The sequence below is a fragment of the Dendropsophus ebraccatus genome, chromosome 15 (genome assembly GCF_027789765.1).
Source record: "Dendropsophus ebraccatus isolate aDenEbr1 chromosome 15, aDenEbr1.pat, whole genome shotgun sequence".
NCBI lineage: Eukaryota > Metazoa > Chordata > Amphibia > Anura > Hylidae > Dendropsophus > Dendropsophus ebraccatus.
In genome coordinates this window covers 10,086,805-10,102,877 of record NC_091468.1, presented here as the reverse complement: position 1 = coordinate 10,102,877, position 16,073 = coordinate 10,086,805, and the positions used below count along the sequence as shown (strand labels likewise).

Genomic DNA, 16,073 nt, shown 5'->3' with positions numbered 1-16,073 from the left:
GTCTATTGTCATCTATGTCCATGAGACTTGCTGTAAAGCATGTGACTAAATGCTGTTAAGAACAGCCTAGGCAATATGGCAGCCCCCATAACAATGTACAAAAAGTGAAATAAATAAAAGTTAGAAACAGAATAGAATAAAAGAAAAAAATTTAGTATCTGACTCTAACCAGTAACAGAAAATTTAGGTGACACATTTCCTTTAAAGGGGTAGTGCGGCATTTAACATTTATTCACTAAATAACACACATTACAAAGTTATACAACTTTGTAATGTGTGTTATTTAAGTGAATAGCCCCCTTCCCCGTGTTCCCCCCACCCCGGAAGTGTGGTGCATTATACTCACGCTATCACTGTCGACCCCGGCCGCCATCTTAGGTCGAACACGTCATCTTCAGTTATGCTCAGCCAATCGCGGCTGATCAGCTGATGACTAGAGATGAGCGGACCGTCAGACTTTAGGCGCTCTCACATCATGCCTGTGATCCCGGACGCATAGTTGCAATCCCGCGAATATGCGGCCAGGATATTCCAGGGATTTCAACATTGATTCCCTGGAATATCCTGGCTGCATATTCCGGGGAGCGCAACTATGAAGCCGGGATCACAGTCATGACGAGAGAGCGAACTGCTTTCGGACCAAAAGTCCGAACAGTTCGCTCATCTGATGACGTGCTGGAGGGGGGCCGGCATGAGGGAGGGCTGGAGCGGTCCGGCCGGCCTCCGGAACATGACGCAATCGCTTTAACCCTTGTTCACACTATATAGTGTATATATGTCCCAGGCAAGGCTTTGAATATATACATCACAATGATCTCCTAGAAGCTGCCACTGTGCTCACAAGATTGGCGGCAGTAGGAAGACCGATATATAAAAGCAGATGTCCGTGCAATTGACCGACACCGACACATTTATAATAGAAGTTTCCACTTCTTTCTACCATGAAGTCTGATCTCAAAAGATACAATACATTTTCAGAACAGATTTAAACATCAGGGCTCCTGCCCCAATTGTGCCGGGATTGGAGATAACTCAGATCCCCGCAGAGCACTTGCTGCAGGCAGTGGACATTGTGGTATCTAAGTAGTTAAATAGATAGAGGGGGCTCCCAGTCAGCTCCCCGGGTCGTATAAAACACAACTATGCTCATGGGTTGTCATGGCACACAAGGTACATGTTAGCAACCCTATTTGGGATTAAAAGGATGTCTGTCAATGTTACACTGACAGACATAATGGACCGCAATAACAGAAATATTGTAGTTTGTTATATGGCTGGTGTGACTGTAAAGTTTAAAGGGGTATTCTGCTCAAACATAACTTTGCTCATGGTGAGACTTATTCCTTCCATACTTGTCATTATCTATTCAGCCTCCTTCCCCCAGTTCTGAGTTACTCTCTGTTCAAAGAATTGAGGTAGGAGGGATTGCGAGCGGAGTCCACGGCGGGGATTCAGCTAGGAATTTCTGCCTGTTTTCCTCAGTGTAAACGCACCCTTACAACTAAAATACAAAATTAGATTGTTATCTGATCTGTCTTGATGCATAAAAAAACAGAATATTTAGAGAATATTGTAAACAAAAACAAACAAACAAACAGAACAACTTCTGAAAATTCAGCATGTCTGTGATAGCACCGACCCATCACTTACGCTGCATGGTGAACGTCATAAAAGAAAACACAATTTTTTTTTTTTTCCTTTTCCTAACCTCACTAGCACTCACTAAACCATACAATAGTGTTATTGTCCCACAAAAAACAAGCCCCCAAGCCGCTACACTGACCGGCTCCTGGTGGTGTGAAAATCCCCACATTACATTGCAGTTGTGTGTTAGGTAGGTCTATTGCAGGAATCAGGCTCACGTTGGTTCAGTCTATTATTAATATTTAGAGGGGAAAAATCTGCTTTTCATCAGTCAATAAATCTGCAATAACTGGGATTCAATCGGAAGACATCAGACCCTGAACAGATAAGACGTCTTGATGAATGTCAAATTTTCTCAAGATGTTTTCTAATATGATTATGAAGGGAAGTGAGGTCGATAGCCCAATCCTGAGCTCCCCTTGGCAAAGGTCAGGGAAGTATCCTCGCTTTAACCATTCCCGCTCCATCTGGATAGAACTGAATGTAGTGTCCGCCTGGTGGTTGTTAAAGGGGGATTCTGCTTTTTCTTTCTTTTTTACAATGAAAAGTTGCATCATTGTCCAACACCCATTCTGCTTCAATTCCTCAGGATTCTCAAGACCTCTGCTTGCAGTCATTTACAAAGAACTCGCAGTGAATAACAATCACTACAGATCACATGATGATCATAGAGACGCTTAGCACAAAACAAACCCCTTTATTGGCCAGTGTTGTTGGTTATAGTAACTGATCCCATCCTCATGTCTCCCCTCTCTAAGTATATTCTGCCATGATTTCACCTCCCACTATAAACCCGCTTATTTCATTGTATGGGAGAAGGAATTAAAGGGGTTGTCCAGCGAAAATCTTTTTCTTTCATTTCAGCTGGTGTCAGAAAGTTATACAGATTTGTAATTTACTTCTGTTAAAAAATCTCAAGTCTTCCCATAGTTATCAGCTGCTGTTTGTCCTGCAGGAAGTGTTGTTTTATTTTCAGTCTGACACAGTGCTCTCTGCTGACATCTCTGTCCGAGACAGGAGCTCTGTCTCGGTTTTCTATTATTCCCCATAGAAAACCTCTCCTGCTCTGGACAGTTCCTGTCTCTGCCAGAGATGTCAGCAGAGAGCACTGCGCCAGAATGAAAATAAAACAACACTTCCTGCAGGACATACAGCAGCTGATAAGTATGGGAAGACTTGAGATTTTTTAACAGAAGTAAATTACAAATCTATATAACTTTCTGACACCAGCTGAAATGAAAGAAAAAGATTTTCACTGGACAACCCCTTTAAGTGAAGCTTGTACTCCAGCAGAGTTGTCTATTTTAGCCTCCCACTCTCATGGTTGAGTGTTCAGATCTGTATCGCCAGTCAGAACGAGTGGAGAGAAGGCCACGCTGCAGGTCCGCTCTTCGCTCTGGGTCAGCATTATGAGCCTGACTGATCACATGACACTGAGTCAGGAGAGAATTGCGCTTGGCGTGCTCCTCTCCTTACTCATTCTGCCAATCAGTACCAAACCGATCAAAATGTCTGACATGTGTGCATGACGTCTCTATGATATGTCAAAAGTGTTTTGTGCGGTGACGGCGATGCTTTAAAGGCGAGGACTTCAGCGAAAACGTTTTTCTGCTTTCAAACCAAATCATTATAAAGATGAACACCAAAAGAATAGAATCAACAGGTGCCGGAAAGTGCCAGAGATTTGTAATTTACTTTTATTAAAAAATTTCCAATCTTCTGGTACTTATCAGCTGCTGTATGTCCTGCCGAAGTGGTGTATTCATTCCAGTCTGACACAGTGCTCTCTGCTGCCACCTCTGTCCATGTCAGGAACTGTCCAGAGCAGCAGCAAATCCCCATAGAAAACCTCTCCTGCTCCCCAGACTGGAAAGACTATACCACTTCCTGCAGGGCATATAGCAGCTAATAAGTACCGGAAGACTGGAGATTTTCTGACAAAAATAAATGACAAATCTCTGGCACTTTCTGGCACCAGTTGATTCTATTCTTTTAGTGTTTATCTTTACAATGAAGAGAGGAATGCATAATATATAGTTCATGCTTCTGTGACTTATGTGCTGGCCAGCAACACGCTAAGGCTGGGTTCAAACTACGTTTTTGCAATCCGTTCTCTTCGTCCGAAAAACGGATAGAAAAAATGGATGCATGTGTGTGCATCCGTTTTGATCCGTTTTTTCCATCTTATAATGGAGGTCAATGGGAAAACCGATCAAAATGGATGCACACAAATGCATCTGTTTTTCGCAAAAAAAAATGGATTGCAAAAAGTGAACCCAGTGTAAACCCAGCCTAACATGGATGGGTGATACCATTTAATCTTGGGTTAATCCCCCTGAAGAAGTAGTAGTGTCCGCTGAAACCACATGCATGTGGTGGATGTATTACCATCTGCTTACGGCTCTGGATCTGCGGCTGCTCACCTGCTGGCTGTTTTGACTGAACAGTTCTTCTTGTGCCCTCGATCTGAACGAGTGTCCCGTAAAAGCTGAAATAAGAAAAAAAACAAAAACACAACTATGTGAATACACAAAACCCAATATTATCTGAATGGAACTGTAGCGATTCTGCCTGTCTGCTCTAATGACAGCAGCACCAGGGTCAGATACGGCTCCGTTCACACAGCGTTTGATATACGTCACTCTCTGATCTGATTCGGCCGCTGTGTCACCTAGCAATGCTCTTCTATGGCCCTATTATTTTACACGGAGCGATTACCGTACAAAACCCTGCAAAAACGAACGCTCGCTAGTGATAATACCGGTATCGTAGGGAATGAATTCACTGATTACTATTAGGATCGACCATATTTGTGGTCGTTATATGTCGCTAATCAATCACAACAATAGACAGACAGATACAGTAGATAATAAATAGATAGATAGGTAGATAGATGATATATAAATAGAAGGATAGAAGATAGAGAGATAGATAGATGATAGATAGATGATAGATAGATAGATAGATAGATAGATAGATAGATAGATAGATAGGAGATAGATAGGAGATAGATAGATAGATAGATAGATAGATAGGAGATAGATAGATAGATAGATAGATAGATAGATAGATAGATAGGAGATAGATAGATAGATAATAGATAGATAGATAGATAGATAGATAGGAGATAGATAGATAATAGATAGATAGGAGATAGATAGGAGATAGATAGATAGATAGATAGATAGATAGATAGATAGGAGATAGATAGATGGATAGATAGGAGATAGAGATAGAGAGATAGATAGATAGATAGATAGATAGATAGATAGATAATAGATAGATAGATAGGAGATAGATAGATAATAGATAGATAGATAGAAGATAGATAGATATATGATAGATAGATAGATAGATAGATAGGAGATAGATGATAGATAGATAGATAGATAGATAGATAGATAGATAGATAGATAGATAGATAGGAGATAGATAGATAGATAGATAGATAGATAGATAGATAGATAGGAGATAGATAGATAGAGATAGATAGATAGGAGATAGATAGATAGATAGGAGATAGATAGGAGATAGATAGATAGATAGATAGATAGGAGATAGATAGATAGATAGATAATATATAAATAGATAGATAGATGATATATAAATAGATAGATGGATAATATATAAATAGATAGATAGATAATATATAAATAGATAGATAGATGATATATAAATAGATAGATGGATAGAAGATAGATAATATATAGATAGATAATAGATAGATGATAGATAGATAATAGATATATAATAGATAAATAGAAGATAGATAGATAGATAGATAGATAGATAGATAGATAGATAGATAGACAGACAGTTAGTTTATCTCCAGCACAGGGAACACTATATACAGATGGCATTTCCTAATATTTGGCACGTTTTTCCTTATACAGTTATCACACCAACTCTTTCATCTCCGTCGATCATCAGATTGGCAGAAACTTTTTATGTCGGTCATGAACACCTTTCCCCGACATGATTTATTCCCCTGCTTGATTTATTGAAGTGTATAATAGAGGACACAGCAGAGTTCTGCATTCTGGAAGAAAACCCAAAATATTACGAGGCCTCGGCTGGCAGACATGTTGACATATAATATCACAGAGGCAGGTGCCTGTCTGGATGGTGACGTATAGATGGAGCGCTCCTCCACCCGCCGTCTGCCTATCAGCCTCCGCTATCTGCAGGATCCGCTCTGACATTGGGAGGATTGACTGGGACACCGTCCAAAGTTACATCCAAGGACAAGGGGAAGCCAGACAACTTTACCGGGATTTCACAGGTTAAAAGTTGTTTATTTTTTTTATTATTATTTTTTTTTGTTAATTTGATAACAGAACTAAAAACTTCCATGAAACTCTTTAAATATCCCAGTAAATAACGGCCACAAGATCAGCTGACTACTTTCCTGAAATAATCTGTGCTGCTGAAAAACGGCTCCTCCCTCTTTTTTTTACATCACGGACTGCAGCCCTTGCATCCCACGTGTAGCCAAGTCACAGCCTCCTGGAAGATCAGCCGTCATCCAATGACCTTCTAGGCTTCCCTCTAATTTAGTGACACAGGACAGCTGTATGATCACTGGTGTACGAGCCGTCATATTTTCCACCACTACTTTGATGCTGTGGCCAGTTTTAGTGGATACTTTTTTTTTTTCTTTTATTATAACCGCCTCCCACAATTTTTTTTTAATGGAACCATTAACCTGCTGCTATGTTCCTATAACACAGGAAGCGCCAAGAATGAGGTTATGTCTATCTTCCTCCTCTGTGCCACTCTCATGCTGTTAGCAGTGTAATCCTCGGTCTGGAGCACCGTTAGGAGCACTGTCCCACCCCCTTCTAATGATAATCCATTGATTATGGTTAAAAGGAGCGGGCCGGCTCACACCCCGGGAGTGGGACAGTGCTTCTAATGGTGCTCCGGACAGAGGATTACACTGCTAACAGCATGAGAGTAAGGGCCCTATTCCACGGGACGATTATCGTTCGCATAATTTAACAATAAACTATCCAAACGACCGCTATTGCGAAAGACCTGAAGTCGTTCACCCATTTACATGGAAGGATAATTGTTACTTATGATCGTTCTTGCGGTCGTCTTGTCGTCGCTATTGTGTTCGTCACTACTGCGAACGACCGAACAACGTTTTATTCAATGCGAACGTTTTGCGAACGAGCAACGATAAAAATAGGTCCAGGTCTTATTAAACGATCAACGATTTCTCGTTCGGTGGTTAATCATTAACTGCATTTCAAACGAACAATTCACCGATAATCTGAACGATAATCGCCCCGTGGAATAGGGCTCTAACACGGAGGAGGAAGGTAACAGACATAACCTCATTCTTGGCACCCTGGGGGCGGGGCATTGCTCCTAATGGTGCTCCGGGCAGAGGATTACACTGCTAACAGCATGAGAGTGGCACAGAGGAGGAAGGTAACAGACATAACCTCATTCTTGGCACTCTGGGGGTGGGGCATTGCTCCTAACAGCGCTCCGGGCAGAGGATTACACTGCTAACAGCACAGGAATGGCAAAGAGGAGGAAGGTAAGAGACAGATCTTCATCCTCGACGTCTCCTGTGCCATAGCGACATATCAGTAAGTTAGATTTGTCCAACCTGCTGATAATTCCCCTTTATCTTACAATGTGATGCATTACAAGACTTTTAACTTTTTACATTTTTTTTGTAGGATATTTAAAAAAGGGAAAAAAATGTGGTTTATAGGACTATTCTATTTATTTTATTTATTTTGGGCAGCGATGTGTCCGGTCTGTCGGTCATTATGATTTATAAATACCATTATATTTAGATACCAATGGAAATTTTATTGCTTACACAATGCATGGGAATTCACTTTATTTTCTAGTATTACTAGGAGACTTTACCATGCTTGATAAAAGGAGTTCAGAAAAGACAAATCTGGAATGATCATTTGAGCTGAGTTTACAAAATTTAGGTAAAAAAGTGTCATGACAAGGCCTGTCTATGTATTACGGCAGAACAGTGACTACTCCTAAGGGCCCTATTACACGGGACGATTATTGTTCGAAAAATCGTTATATCGTTCTAATTTAGGCGATAATCGTTCTGTATAATTGCAGGCAATGATCGAAAAATCATTTGTATGTCGTTGATCGTTGATTTAAATCTGAACCTAAAATTATCGTTAATTGTTCGCTCTAATTCCACATTCGTTCGCTCAAGTTCCGCATTTGTTCACTAATCGTTCAAAGTAATTGCACATTGTCCATTGTTTTGCTGGGATCAGAAGGAATAAACGATCATAGTAACGATTGTATCTAACGATTATCGTTCTGTGTAATATGGTGAACGATTTCAGGTTAACGATAAACAATCTCCTTTGCGATTGCTAATCGTTAATAATGGCTCGGTGTAATAGGACCCTAAGGATCTGCCTGTTCTTGCAGTGAGACGGTTAATGCGAGATGGAGAGTTAAGATGCAAGGTGATAGGCGACAGCCGGAGAGCGCTCCACTCTGCCCCGGTGAGGCTCGGCGTGGCGCACATTATAAGAGGAGACGCTGAACACCTTTATCTTAGATGTGATGAAGGATCGCCCTTCCACTCCTGGAATATAAAACACTACAAAATGTCATGTAGAAATATCCAAACAATAATGGGCTGATTTATGAGAATACACTGCTCTCCACTGGTGGTGAATATAAAGGACACGCTGCTGCTGCTGCCGCCGGACGGCACCCCTGACCACACAGCCGGCTAATGCAGCCAGCCGCATCCTTTCAACTCTTATGCTTACATCTACACAAGATTTATTTTTTTTATTTTTTCATTTCTATTTGTTTGCTTTGAAAAATTGTACAAAATGTTTATTCTTCACACCAGAGATGGAGCCTGGATGACGCCTGTGGATGAGAGGAAGGCATAGGGCGCAGCTTACACCTCTGAGGGGGCACACCTGAAGATCCCACAGGAGACACCACTGCTTTATAGTTGAATCTATCAGTATAGAATGCTATGGCCTGATTCCCACGTTTCATGCACAGTCCGTATATACAGACATAACGTATCATGTATCATTGTCCGTATATACAGACTGTAGACGGGATGTGGAGATAAGGCCTCAGGCGCCAAAAAAAAAAAAAAAAAAAAGTTATACGAACCTGTGATTTCAGTTTATGTATCTGGGAATGTGCTGAATGAAGGATCGGGCACGCTGAATATCAATGTATGATCCTTTTGTTCTTGAGGAAAAGGGGGAGCATTCCTAATGATGAGGAGAGTGGGGAGGAGGGATGGAGGGGTTGTGCAAAGTTAGGGCACAGATACTCCCATTTGGCATGGGGCTTCAAGTTTAAAAGTATTTTTTTAGGACAATAACTTTATCACCTGCCGAACGGACCGCAGGACAGATCTTGGATTAAAAGCAGCTATCCGAAGGTACAAGTGGTTTGGGGGGGGGGGGGGGGCAGATTGTGGGTACAGAGTCGCTTTAATTTCACTACTTTAGAAAAAATACATGTGTTCCATTAAACACTCTAATTTTTCGGTCTCTGCGGCTATTTGAGGTGTTATTTTTTGCGCCATGATCTTTGATTTTTATCGGTACCTCACGTGGGTATGTGTGACTTTTTGATAACTTTTTATTAAATTTTTTTCTAGATGCAATGTGACTTGTATGAGTAATGCACTGATTGCTCATAGGGATCTAGGAAGTACATAGGTGTTGCATTGATCAATTTTATTTTGACTTGATTGCTGCAGAGAGTGGACAAGATCCGAAGCACAGAAGAGGCTCAGATGGTAAATATTACAAGCAATTTAAAATTTGCTGTCAGTTTTGATGGCATCTAAATAGTTAATAGTCACGCTCCCAACTGCTGAACAAAACAATAATTCCCATCATGCTGTCCAGGCATGATAGGAATTGTAGTTTTGCAACAGCTGGAGGGTTAACCTGTGTAGTTAAGTAGGTTGTAGGCTGAAGGCATTATGCAGAATTAAGAGAACATAGCTACTTCTTCCCTCAAAAAAAAAAAAAAATAGCACTCTTGTCCTCAGGTTGTGTGTGGCATTGCAGATCAGGTCCACTGAAGAGTATGGAGGCAAGTTGTAATACCCCACCGCACCTGAGGACAGGTGTGGCGCTCTTAGAAGAAAGCAGCAATGTTTTTCTAATTTGGGATAACCCCTTTAAAAGGAAAGAGCTCACAGTTCTTATAAGTCTCTGTACTAGACTTAGGAAAAAAACGACAAGGTGGTGATCAGTTTTATAAACCCAAACAGATGCCCTCTAGTATCCCATGATCCCTAGGAACTCAGGAACTAAATAAAATGTAACCCATGGACCCTGAAGAGGCAGTAGAGAGCTATACATTGTGTAGTAGTCGCACTCACCGGACTGTGATCCTTTCTTGTTCCAGGACTAAACCAATGGCTGAAAGGAAAAAAAAAAAAAAAAAAAAAAAAGAGACAAAATAAAACAAAATACACAATCAGGTATGTAAAGAATAGCCGCAACCTCAGAAGCATTCAAGATCCTCCTCTCCTGACCCTGGGGGACCCCTCCGGTCCTGCATTACACAGATAACCCAGAGATTTAAAGGGTTAAAGGGTTATTCCAGCAGATAAATAATAATTATTTTATTATTTTACATTTCTTTATAGGGGTACACCGGCAAAAATCTTTTTCTTTCAAATAACTTATCAAAAAGTTATATAGATTCGTAATTTACTTTTATTTAAAAAACTCATCCTCCAATACTTATCAGCTGCTGTATGCCCTGCAGGAAGTGGTGTATTATTTCCAGGCTAACACAGTGCTCTCTGCTGCCACCTCTGTCCATGTCAGGAACTGTCCAGAGCAGGAGAGGTTTTCTATGGGGATTTCCTGCTGCTCTGGACAGTTCCTGACATGGACAGAAGTGGCAGCAGAGAGCACTGTGTCAGACTGGAAAGAACACGCCACTTCCTGCAGGACACACAGCAGCTTTTAAGTACTGGAAGACTAGAGATTTTTAAAAAGAATTAAATTACAAATCTATATTACTTTCTGAAGGTTTATTTGCCATAACAAACATGTATTATATAGACCTCAGTATCAGTCTATGTACTAACTATAGTAGGGATTATGGAGCTCTGCAGTTCCCAGCACAGCCACTGGTGGCAGCATAGGGAGCCATGTCACTGCTCAATGTAAGGGTGCCGTCACACACACCAGATCCACAGCAGATACAGCTGATCGCTGAGGGTGCAGGTAGAGGGACGCTTTGTGACCAGCTTATTGATAAGAGATACCCATAACAAGTCAGTGGTTTTACAAAGCAGAGAACCCCTTTAAGTATTTTTTTATTTTCTTTTTGCACAAGATTAACAAAAGTTCCCATTTTAAGAGAGCCGGGACGGGTGAAGATTGAAGCACTTGTCCGCACTTAGCAGTATATATTGGATTTGCAATCATGTAAAAGCGCAGCCTCGTGAGTAACACATATTGAATTTGTAATAAAGTAAAAACATCCAGCCCGGGAGGGCGACAGATTACGGCTGCTTAATGCTGCAAGACGTACAGAAGATGATCTTACACAGGAAATACTGGGGTCTACTTCATGGATGTCAAGGACTGTAATAGACAGAGCCGCGTTCTGCAAGCTGTGGCTCCGCAGCTGCTGTAAAACTACCACTGGGGAAAATGCTGGGAGTAGTAGTTTTGCATTTGCCGCAGAGCCCTTGGATGCTAGACATGAGAAGTGGTGCCTACAGGAATATGGAGCCCTGTGTGAAGCTGAATTGTAATACCACACACAACCTGAGGACAGGGGCGGCACTGTTTTTTCAAGAAAGAAGCTGCGTTTTTTTTTCTAATCCCAGATAATTCCATTAACATTAAAGGGGTATTCCGCTCGAACATAACTTTTGATATGTTGCTGCCCATGGTGAGACTAACAAGTCCTTTCATACTTGTTATTATCTATTCAGTCTCCTTCCCCCAGTTCTGAGCTGCTGATTTCTGCTAAAGACACAAAAATCTGTGTGTGAGCTTTTCTCTCTGTCTCCCCCTCCTCCCCCCTCCCTTCTGAGACGGCTGATGTAAACAAGTCCCTGCAGATTTTTTGTAATGCTCGGAGGATTAATCACAGTGAGTTCAGCAACTTGACCTCAGATTAACCCTCCCAGCATAACAAAGAAGCTACAAAGTTGCAGATACAGCCTGCCAGGGCTTTGTTTACATCAGCTGTCTGAGAAGAGATGGGGAGGCGGAGAGAAAAGCTCACACACAGATTTTTGTGTCTTCAGCTGAGAGCAGCAGCTGAGAACTAGGAGACTGAATAGATAACAACAAGTATGGAAGGAATTGTTAGTCTCACCATGGGCAGCTACATATCAAAAGTTTTGTTTTAGTGGAATACCCCTTTAAGAATAATTAAAAATAAAGGTTACAAATAGAGATGAGCGAACCGCGTTCGGGTTAGAGTCGATCCGAACCCTGAAAGGTCGGCATTTGATTAGCTGGGGCTGCTGAACTTGGATAAAGCTCTAAGGTTGTCTGGAAAACATGGATACAGCCAATGACTATATCCATGTTTTCCACATAGCCTTAGGGCTTTATCCAACTTTAGCAGCCCCAGCTAATCAAATACTGAAAGTCCGGGTTCGGATCGACACGAGCATGCTCCAGGTTCGCTCATCTCTAGTTACAAAATATAAAAAAATGGTTTTATTTTAATTTTCTTCTAAGAAACAGCACCACTCATATCCACAGGTTGTGTCTGGTATTGCAGCAAAAAAAAAAAAAAAAAAAAAAAAAAAAGTAAAGAAAAAAACAACTCTTTTCCCCTGTAATGTTGGATAATTTAGTTATATTACAGGAGCCATATTAATGTTGTACTAGAAAGTGGGGGGAAAAAAAAGCTTTCCTGTGATATCGCCCTGTGTAGACCTTCATGCACAATACAACTTTAATCTCAAGAGTAAAAGTTTCTCCTCACGCACAGTATAGGGGATAACCTGCTGATCAGTACAATCAATCTGGGACTTCTGATTACAGCCGAGCACTGGACTCTCTCCCATAGAGGATGAATGGGGCGGTGGCTGAGAATGCACACTGCTGCTTCATTTACTTCTTGTGATCAATGGGGGTCCTTATTGTTGGCCCCCTGCTTGTCAATAGGGGATAACTTTTAATCATGAGTGACTATAGACTGATTCAAGGAAGAAGAACCCTATGTGATTGGAGTCTATAGCACCCTAATCCATCGGCACTCTAAGGGGCCTATTCCCTGGAGCGATAATCGACCAGCCCCGATAATCGGCTGAATCGACCCGATTTGGACGATTATCGCTCAGTGGAATACAGACAAAGATCAGCCGATGATCATGTCATTTGTTGATCATTTATTTAGGTGCATACCTAAAATAATCGGGCACCGATTGCGCATCGCTGCGTGGAACAGCGGTGTGCGGCAGGCGACCGACGATTTCACAAGCACCATGCTTTACCTAACCATGTTGCAGGTCTTCTCCTGCGCTCCTTCTTCCTCCCGGTCCCACGCAGCAGCAGCTTCAGTGCGGCCTGTCTGAGCTGACAGACTGCTCAGCCAATCACTGGCCAGGACCGCCGCGGCCAGTTACTGGCTGAGCGGTCTGTCAGCTCAGACAGGCCGCACTGAAGCTGCTGCTGCGCGCAGGAGCGGGAGGAAGAAGGAGCGCAGGAGAAGACCTGCAACATGGTTAGGTAATGAATGGTGTTTAAACAAGGGCTGCAGGGACATCGGTAACGATGCCCCTGCAGCCCTCGCTGAACGATTATTGGGCTGTGTAATAGGCCCAGTAAACATTTACATAATGTAAACGTTTACATAATTGATCAGGCCCCCATTGGCCCGTGGAATAGGACTCTAACTGTAAAATGCTTCTAAGGTATAATACAGCATCCAAAATAACATGGTACTTTTACTATTCTCCTTAAATTAATGCAATAGAAGTCTACGGCTGTCCTGTTCATATGTAGGATGCTGCATAGAGACTGGTGACCCCCTATATAGAGAGCTGTGGCCTAGAAAGGTGTCCTGCAGAGCCCAAAGGGTTAACTTCCAGCGTATCCTGAGCACAGGAGCCCCCCGGCACTCTCTTCCATTTTGGCCGGTGGGCTGGGCAGCGTGGCGGCGGCAGCAAGGCTCTTTGTTATAGCTGTAAGTTCATGAGAATTGATGCTAGTCATTAATCTCAGATGCAGAACCCTAGTCAAATGCTTTGTGAAAGTCCAAGTTTGACATCCACATTATTCCCCCAGTCAAGCGTATCTTATTCCAACGCCGGGCATAATTAATGGCTCCTGCGTTTAACCACTGAACTGGCGATATTTGGAGGGGATGTAAAGTGCTCTGACCTTTTGCATAAAATTCACGGTCCCAAAGGACAGATAACAAAACGGCAATAAAAAAAAAAAAAAAAATCACAACAGATTTATTCACGGCCAGTCAGTGACCCACTTTTCACCAATCGATACCTCTTATAGGGGGGATGGGGGATTTGCTTACGGGATACGGATAGGGTTAGGGAATCGCAGTCATGATTTGTAACAGGTGTAGTAAAAGACCAAGCGGGAAATATAACGTACAAGGGGAAATCCAAGATAACCCTTTGTCTGATGGGGCGCAAAACTTTTTATCAGGACAAAGAGGTAGCTGGGGTACAGCATCACTATATCCAACCTGCAGCCCTCCAGCTGTGGCAACACTACCACTCCCATCATGCCTGGACAGCCAATGCTAAAGCTTAATGGGATGATGGGAATTGCAACAACTGGAACCCCGCAGGTTGGATAGTCATGCTCTATGATCACTTATAGGACCCCAATAATCAGAGTCAGAGCTAGCTTTGGTTCCCTAACACAGTAGTTCCCCATTAACCCCTTAAGGTCAAAGCCTATTTTCGTTTTTGCGCTTTTGCTTATTCCATTTTAAGTTTAAAAGTCCATAGCGCTTGCATTTTTTCACCTAGAGACGTATATGAGCGCTTATTTTTTGCGAAACCAATTGTACTTTGCAATGACAGGCATTATTTTTCCATAACATATGCTGCGAAACCGGAAAAAAATCATTTGCGCTGTCAAATTGAAAAAAAAAAACGAATTTGTTTTGATTTCGGGGAGTTTTGCATTTACGCCGTCCGTCCTATGGTAAAACTGACTTGTTATGCATGTTCCTCAAGTCGTTACGATTACTATGATATATAACATGTATAACTTATATTGTATCTGATGGCCTGTAAAAAATTCAAACCATTGTTAACAAATATACGTTCCTTAAAACCGCTCCATTCCCAGGCTTATAGCGCTTTTATCCTTTGGTCTATGGGGCTGTGTCAGGTGTCAGTTTTTGCGCCATGATGTGTTCTTTCTATCGGTACCTTGATTGCGCATATACGACTTTTTGATCGTTTTTTATTACATTTTTTCTAGATTTGATGCGACCAAAAATGCGCAATTTTGCACTTTGGAATTTTTTTGCGCTGACGCCGTTTACCGTGCGAGATCAGGAATGTGATTAATTAATAGTTCGGCCGATTACGCGCGCGGCGATACTAAATATGTTTATTTATTTATATTTATAAAATGGGAAAAGGGGGGTGATTTGGACTTTTATTAGGGGAGGGGATTTTTTTATTAATAAAAACACTTTTTTTACTGTAACTAGAAGCCCCCCTGGGGGACTTGTATATAGACAGCACTGATCTCTCATAGAGATCAATGCTGTGTATATACACAGCAAAGATCCATTAGATCGGTCATAGATTACTATGGCCTGCTGCAGGCCATAGCAATCTATTGCCGAGTCGGGATCAGCGTCATTCCGACGCTGAGGCCCGGCACGGGCAGAACAACGGATCTCCCCCCCGCGATCGCATCGCGGGGGGGAGATCCGTCCCACTAGACACCAGGGACGTGCGGCGCAGTGCCTCTAAATGCAGCTGTCAGGTTTGACAGCTGCACTTAGAGGCTTAATTAGCCGGCGCGGCAACGGGACCCGCGCCGGCTAATAGAGGCACTGCCCGGCTGCACGTGTCAGCCGGGATCAGCGCCATGACGTATCAGATACGTCATGGGTCGCTAAGGGGTTAATGTGAATAGAGGTGTCATTAAAGGGGTTGCTCACCAAATTATTATTATTTTTTTCAACTCAACTGGTGCCAGAGATTTGTAATTTACTTCTATTAAAAAGATTCAAGTCTTCCAGTACTTATCAGCTGCTGTATGTCCTGCAGGAAGTGGGGTATTCTCTCCAGTCTGACACAGTGCTCTCTACTGCCACCTCTGTCCATGCCAGGAACTGTCCAGAGCAGTATCAAATCCCTATAGAAAACCTCTTCTTCTCTCCAGATTGGAAAGAATACACCACTTCCTGAAGGACAAACAGCAGCTGATAAGTACTGGAAGACTGAAGAT

The 16,073-nt window shown here is 42.1% G+C and overlaps 1 protein-coding gene across 1 annotated transcript in view; it reads right to left on the bottom strand.

The window, feature by feature from the left end:
* The window catches only part of GPATCH2 (G-patch domain containing 2), a 125,237-nt gene that overhangs the window by 49,385 nt on the left and 59,779 nt on the right, over positions 1-16,073 (bottom strand). Inside the window, exons 7-8 of the mRNA XM_069954449.1 lie at positions 10,028-10,067; positions 4,068-4,132 (exon numbers count right to left, since the gene is read on the bottom strand). Coding sequence (XP_069810550.1) covers positions 4,068-4,132; positions 10,028-10,067 — 105 coding nt within the window. The remainder of the gene's footprint in view (positions 1-4,067; positions 4,133-10,027; positions 10,068-16,073) is intronic.